This window comes from Triticum urartu, chromosome 1A (assembly GCF_056163025.1).
Source record: "Triticum urartu cultivar PI428250 chromosome 1A, HENAU_Tu73, whole genome shotgun sequence".
Classification (NCBI taxonomy): domain Eukaryota; kingdom Viridiplantae; phylum Streptophyta; class Magnoliopsida; order Poales; family Poaceae; genus Triticum; species Triticum urartu.
This window is the reverse complement of record NC_141873.1, coordinates 110,873,012-110,880,800: the sequence shown is the minus strand read 5'-3', so window position 1 is coordinate 110,880,800 and position 7,789 is coordinate 110,873,012. Positions and strand designations below refer to the sequence as shown.

The window sequence follows — 7,789 nt, the reverse complement described above, 5'->3', positions numbered from 1 at the left end:
TCCACTTGGCAAGCTTGTGCTAGTCACCACACACATCACAAAAATACATGGATGGCACCTCTGGAAATATGGCAAAGCATATAACAAAACTCATGTAGAGCTCAGGGGCATATCATGCACACAATAATCATGGCAAAAATAACAAATAGCTATTTGGAGCAGCAGATCTGACAATTATCTCAAATAGCACTCTTCCAACAGCATTTCGAGCATCAAGATGAACTCAAAAGAAAATGATGCAATGAAATGAAATGATGTACTCTCTGAGACGAACATTTTGATATGCTATATGCCCAAAACGGATCTACGGATGCAAAGTTACAGCATGATGAAGAATGCAAAATATCTAGGGTTTCGGGAGGAAAGTCAACCGAATCAGATCTCAGCTTTGAGATCACTGTAGCATCACGCGAACCGAGGATCGCCGGAAATGTCGATGGGGCCGCCGGAGTCGATGGAGGTGGCCAGAGAGGGGTCGGTTCGCCGGATCCGGCCGGCTCCTGCCCGGGTCTGGCCGGCTCCTGCCCGGATATGGTCGGAGGAGACGCCGGCTATGGCGGGGAGCGGCGTGGTAGCTGGGCGGCGCGGCGTGCCAGCAAGCGGCAGCGGCGGGGCGCGTCGGCCGGGAGCTTGCCGGTGCCGGAGCTGAGGGCGGAGAGCGGCGGCCGGCTCGGGCGAGGAAGGAGGAGGCGCGCGGGGGCGGCGGCGCGCGGGAGCCGGGCCGGGAGGGTCTCCCGCGGGCTCGCCGGGTCGGTGGCGCGGGGGCGGCGGCGTCTGCCACATGGCACGACGGGAGAGGGCGGCGGCGATGTGTCCGGCCGGAATCGGACGTGTCCGGCGCGGCGCGAGTAGATTTAGGGTTAGGGGGAAGAGGAGACCCGGGATTTTCAGAGGGGGTTCTTTAAATAGGCATAGAGGGAGCTAGGAGAGTCCAAATGAGGTGCGGTTTTCGGCCACGCGATCGTGATCGAACGCTCTAGATGATGGAGAGGGTTTTGGTGGGTTTAGGTCCAAAATGGAGGGGTGTTGGGCTGCAACACACACGAGGCCTTTTCGGTCCCTCGGTTAACCGTTGGAGCATCAAACGAAGTCCAAATGGTACGAAACTTGATAGGCGGTCTACCAGTAGTAAACCAAGGCCGCTTGGCAAGTCTCGGTCAAATCCGGAAATGTTTAATCTCCACACACAAAAGAAAGGTAGAAATGACCACCGGAGGAGAACGGAACACCGGAATGCAAAACGGACAACGGGGAAAATGCTCGGATGCATGAGACAAACACGTATGCAAATGCAATGCACATGATGACATGATATGAGATGCAAGACAACAACAACAACGCACGGAGACAAAAACCTGAACCTGAGAAAATAAAATAACTTAACGCCGGAAACGGCAAGAGTTGGATTACATATTAGGTAAATCATATCCGGGGTGTTACAAAGGATTAAAAGAGATATATCAAAACTTGAGAACGTCTTCAACGAACCACCGGTAGGATTGGAACAACGAATGAATTGATATGATAACGAATGACGAGAACTCTTGCACGAACCACTGTAAGAATTAAAATGACCGAAGGAAAGATAAAGAAACACCGGAAAGAATTAGCAAATGAACGAAGAAGCTTGAGGGGATTTAGATACATCAGAACGAAGAGATCAAGAATTGATTAGAGGACATTTGACTGATGCACCGGTAAGATAGGAGAATGATAACTGACAGCTCAGAATGAATTAAACCTGAATTGATGGACTCCGGATAACAAACTGAGAAGACTCTTGAATAGCTCCTGATGGGTGAAAAAGGATTCTCACAATCGAAAATAATTATGAGAGGATGGCAACAAGCTAGCACCATGAATCTTGAAGAGAATGGAGCAAGATATGGAGGAGAACTCTTCTTCGGTCTTCAAAAACTGAGAATGACGACGAGAAACACCACCATGAATTGTTGAGATGCTCCAGAATGAAGAAGAATGGAAAAGTTGAAACAACGATGAAAAGAATTTGGAAGATCTTGGAGAAAGACATTTGACTGATGATAAATCATTCTTACGTCAAACTTCGAAAAGAAATTTGAGGATAGCTCCGGGAAAACAAGAAGAGTCAGGTAAGATCCTGGGAAAAGACCTGCGGGTTAGGGCCCACTTAAAAGAAACACCGTTGAAATGATTTAAAAGAGCGGTTTCACTGGTTGAATTAAATGACTTGAATGAGATAACAGACTCGAGATATCTTGAACACTCCAGAACAAATGAATAGCGAAGAGTGGATGATTATGAGGTGCACCGGTATGATAAAACTTATGACACGAGGAAAAGGATATGATCAACAAAGCTTGACTTGAAACCACCGGAGATGAAAAGAATGAAGAATGACGAACGAGTAGAGCATCTTCATGAGAAACACCGGGTAAAAACATGAAGGAAAAAAGAATGGAGAGACTTCCATCAATAAAATGGATAGTGATTAAGAAATCTGAATCCTTGAAGAAAAAGGGTGGGTGGGCGGGAAAACAAATGCAACTTGGGGACGGATGAAACAAACACCGTTGATAAGAACTGATACTTGATCTTGCGGTTGTTGAAATGATCGGATCCACTTGAAGAGAAGCACGCCGGTGAAAAAGGATTGACATGACAATCTCAATAAATGAGAAGGATTTGTATTCTCAAAGAAATATGAGAACACCGCTTAGAAAGGGTATGGAATCAACATTTGACTTCGAACCAACTCGAATACCACAACTCAAAACAAAAACAAAGAATTGGCTTGCAAAATAAGCCGGAACAAACATATGATAGAGATTTCGTCCAAAGTTTTTGTGGTGGGGCCTACACGGGCTCGATCGTACAGCACCATCATGTACAAGGCAGTGCACATGACATACGAAGCGTCCCCGAGTCAGCATAGCCAAGGACTCTTTAAGACACAACGAGACCACTGTAAAACCAACCGTGAATAGGCGGACCACTAGACGTCGAACCCCAATTTCATGTCATACATCTGTCGGAAAGATATCCTAAGAGCTACTTGAATTTCACTTATGAACTTCCGAAATTTTCCGGTTATGCAATCAGGTGTTGGGGATACAGGGGAAGCATAATAATCTCACCCAAAACCAACAAATCCTACATCCAGCTGTATCCATCCTTCAACACATAACCAAGAAACCTTCGGAAATCATTTACCTCAACCTTCGAAAAGCATCCGTTATACGAGTTATGGCAATACTCCCGAACTCCCGCCCCAGTACTGGGTGGCGTCGAGGTTATCTCACCAACAACTGCATAAAAGAGATTTTCGATGTCGGCGAAACTAATCTCAGGTATTCCAGAACTGCAACGATAAAATTGTGATGACAACACCTCGGAGCTCAACTCCCCAGGACACTACCACAACCCCTAAATGACAGGAGGCACCAAGAACAATGTTCTCGTCACAAAACCATCGGAACGATTCCAAGATACCCGCGTGATCCTAAATTTTTTTTTTGTGAAATTTGAGAAGAGAAGAGACAAAACTCTACGTCAGGATTCCTTACTAGAGCGATGAAGGGACTGGGGAGTAAAAAGAATTCCTAAACTCTCCGATATATACTTGCTAAATGACTCAAAACATTTTTATAGACTCAACTCGTCCGCTAATTCGATCGAGCAATGGGGCTCCTAAGGTCGGGGAAGGCTCTGATACCAACTTGTAATGCCCTCGATGCGGCTATATCTCCCATGTGTCGAAGCACGACTTAGAGGCATAACCGCATTGAAAGCAATGTCGCAAGTGAGGTAATCTTCACACAACCCATGTAATACATAAGGGAAAGAGATACATAGTTGGCTTACAATCGCCACTTCACACAATTACATGAATAAAGCATTACAACAACCAAATACAATCAAGGTCCGTCTATGGAACCAAAATAAAAGAGGAACCCCAAATGCGACAAAGGTCCCCGATCGACCCCAACTGGGCTCCACTACAGATCAACTAGAACGAAACAACACAAAAGACAAGATCTTCAAAGAGCTCCTCCTTGAGCTTGGTTGCGTCATCTGCACGGACTCATCGGCACCTGCAAACTGGTTTTGGAAGTATCTGTGAGCCACGGGGACTCAGCAATCTCGCACCCTCGAGATCAAGACTATTTAAGCTTATGGGTAAGGTAAAGGTATGAGGTGGAGCTGCAGCAAGAGGGGCTGAGCGAAGTGGTAACATAGCCAATCAACGGTTTGCTAGGACAAGGTGGGTTAGAGGCTTGGTTCAACAATATGGGAGGCATGATAAGCAAGTGGTAGGTATCACAGCATAGGCATATCAAAAGAGCGAGCAACTAGCAAGAAAAGATAGAAGTGATTTCGAGGGTATGGTCATCTTGCCTGAAATCCCGCAAGGAAGAAGAACGAGTCGATGAAGAAGACAAACGGACGTAGTCGAACGGGTCCTCACAAACGCGACGTTATCGGAACCAACCCGAAGAAGCCACACCGGAAAGAAGCAAACAATCATGGTAAACAACCACCACATAAGCATGGCATGATGCACAATCAAGTATGATGCATGTCCGGTTTAAATATGCATGGCAAGGCAAAGTGCACAAACAATCCTACAAATTAAGTGGAGCTCAATATGCAACTCCGTTGCATATTGACGAAACACCACATTTAAGTTATTTAGTCTGATCTCGTTTAAGTACCCAACAAAAATTAAATGTTTATTAACATGGCAAGAGGTGAAGCAAAGTAAAACTACCTATCTAGTCAAGTTTAAGTGAGGCCGGAAACAACGAACAACAATTTCGGTAATTCCCCATATGCATAAATTAGGTTAGGTCCTGTTCTGCCCTAAACCATATTTTAGAGTTGTTAAACATGCTAGATGAGTGCATCATGTTAAACTAGGCATTTTTCTACCCCATTTACATATAAAGTTTGTTAGGTTTGGAGCTACGGTTAAATAGTTATGAATTAAAGCATTTTAACATGACATAGAGCAAAAATTAATCAAACAACATTTTAAACATGTTAAACATGGATGAAAATGGCATAATATGAAACTAGATGAAAAACTAAGCAAGTTTTATATATAATTTATTTAGATCCGATGCACGGTTGTGGAGTTATTATATGCATGATCTAGGGGGACTTTTCTGCAAAACAGGCAGCATCTGGAAAATTAGGAAAATCGTTGGAAAAAAACATGTAACGGGCTGGATCTGGAACAGAGCTGGGGAGCTGCTCACATTGGGCCTCGGCCCGTTCGGAGAGGAGACCGGCTGGTGGAGAGGCTGGGCCTCAACGTCTTGCTGGGCCACGAAGAAGCACAAGTCGAGGCCGGCCCAGGCACTCGATCGGGACGCAATGGCGGCTGGTGCGCTGCTGTAGCTGGGCTTCATGTGAAGGAGGGAGCTGGGCCTCGGAGCTTGCGGTTGGGCCGGTCACTGCCAGGCTGAGGAGGCTCGCTGGGTCTTGGAGGCGCGGGAGGGGTGGCCCAGGCGATCGACGGGGAGGGCGCGGTCGATCTGGAATCGGTCAACGAAGGGCAGGGACGCTGCACTCTTCTCGTTTCTGAAGGAAAACGGCAGCGACAGGTAAATAGCGGCGTGAGCGTTGCCTCCCGGAGATGGTGGTGGAGCAAGGACGAGGCGGCACTGGGAGCTCGCACGGGCTTCCATGGCGCGGGACGTGGGGCGGCGAAGGAGCAAGAGGCTGACGAGGTCCCGTACGGGTGTTTTCGCGGATCCATCGAAGACGAACGGGTGACGGCCCGCACGGATGGACGACGGCAAGGCACGCTCGGGGAAGGAGCACGGCTGCGACAACGCGGGTCTCAGGGAAGCAGGGGCGCGGGACTTGGCGACGGGGAGCTCCGAGTCGGCGGCCGGGGTCCATGGAGGTTCGCTGCTGCGGCTGTCGATGGCGATCCCCTGCTCACAGAAAGAGAGAAAAGAAGGGTGATGAGAGAAGGAAATAGAAGGAGCCCGGGAAGATGAAGAAGAAGCAGGCATCGGCGCTCATCTTGCTAGCTGATTCGGTCCCTGGCGGCGGCGCCGGATGACGAGGCGAGGAGGAGGAGCACGGGAAGGCTCGGGGCAGGGGCTTGAGGACGGGCGTACTGCGGGAGGAGGTTGCGGGATTGGGTAGATCCAGCGGAGGAGGAGGTTGGCCTGATGCTGAAAACGAGGGAGTTGGTCAGGATCGGCTGGGAATGGGTGGATGGATCTAGGAGGATCCCGATGGGGATGGTGAGTGGGTGGCGGCGGAGAGGAGAGGGATTTGGTGGATGGGACAATGTCCCTAGATTTTAGGGTTTGCCCTGTATATATATAGCAAGCCGTTTAGGTTTAGGGGTAAAAGGTCCCTCCGATCTTAATCGGACGGTCGCGAATAAATAGGTTAGGGAGACCAAAAATAAAAATGGAGATGTTTTGTAGATTTTAGGGGATGATACGGACCCAACGGTGACGACTGCTCGGGTCGGGTCCGGGACAACTTTTCGGAAGCGCGCGCGAGGAGTGCCGCGGGCTGACGAGAGAGGTTAGGTTGGGCCTGGCAGTAGGTAGTGGGCTATGTAGACGGTCTCGAGCTGAGAGAAGAGAAGAGAGGGAGGCCCGGCGACTATTTCCGGAGACCAAAAATGTCCGACGTTAGACCGGCTACTGTTGCCGCTATAGTTTAACGGTTGGGCTATCAAACGAACTCTGAATGCGATGAAACTTGACAGGCGGTCTATCTACACTATAATAAGACCGCACGCCAACTTTCAACCCATTCCGAGAACATTTTCCGGCCACTTATAAAATGCTATTTCGGACATGCCGCGGGCGCGTGCAAGTGTGGTTGGGCTCAGAACGGACAACGGAGAGAACTCGGAGAACCCGGACGGATGCAAGTTTTGAAAACATGAAGATGCAATGTACATGATGACATGGTAAGATGCGACACGCAAGCAAATGACATGGCAACGACAGCGAATAACTGGAAGACACCTGGCACATCAGTCTCGGGGCGTCACATTTTCACTCCAGATTTCTCCATCACCAATTCAAATGGCTGATAGGAAGAGCAGTTGAATATACAAACATTGTCGACAAAAGCAATGAGAAATACAAAAAAGGGATGACATGATATAATTCACATATATGACGCTTGGCTAAACAGCATGGCATTGCATAATTCACATATATAATGCCTTGCAACAAGATATCATTGCATAATTCACATATATAATGTCTTGCAACAAGATGGCATTGCATAATTCACATATATGGTAATTAGACACTAAACAGGTGGCATTCACACAAAGCATATCTAAACTAAGAAAATGACATAGCAATGCAAGATACCATACGCACGATATGAGCATCATAACCCTGCCAAGTTAGAGCATGCACCTCGGGGGGGGGGATAGGACTGGTCATCTGTGTCTGAATCATCCTCTGAGGAGCTATCTGTAACCAACAAGACATGCGCTTCATCAAATAGCATTGTCTACTCTGAAGAACTTGTTTCCACTCTAGATTTTTCCATGACCGTGTCGAATGGCTGATGCACAGGAAGAGTAATTGAATGTACTAAAATTGTTGAAAAATTTAACATGCAATAAAAAATGATGTCATGATATAATTCACATATAAGATGACTGTCTAACCTGGGTGGCATTGCAAAATTCACATATATGATTCCTGGCTAAACAAGATGGCATTGCATGATTCACATATATGATAAAGAAACTAAACAGATGGCATTGACACAAAGCATGTCTAAACTAAGCAGATGACATCTTTGATGT

General features: G+C 47.3%; 1 protein-coding gene across 1 annotated transcript in view; it reads right to left on the bottom strand.

The window, feature by feature from the left end:
* Positions 1-5,435: 5,435 nt before the first annotated feature.
* Positions 5,436-7,789, bottom strand: part of LOC147990284 (uncharacterized) — a 31,456-nt gene continuing 29,102 nt past the window's right edge. Inside the window, exon 5 of the mRNA XM_087537846.1 lies at positions 5,436-5,924. Coding sequence (XP_087393972.1) covers positions 5,436-5,924 — 489 coding nt within the window. The remainder of the gene's footprint in view (positions 5,925-7,789) is intronic.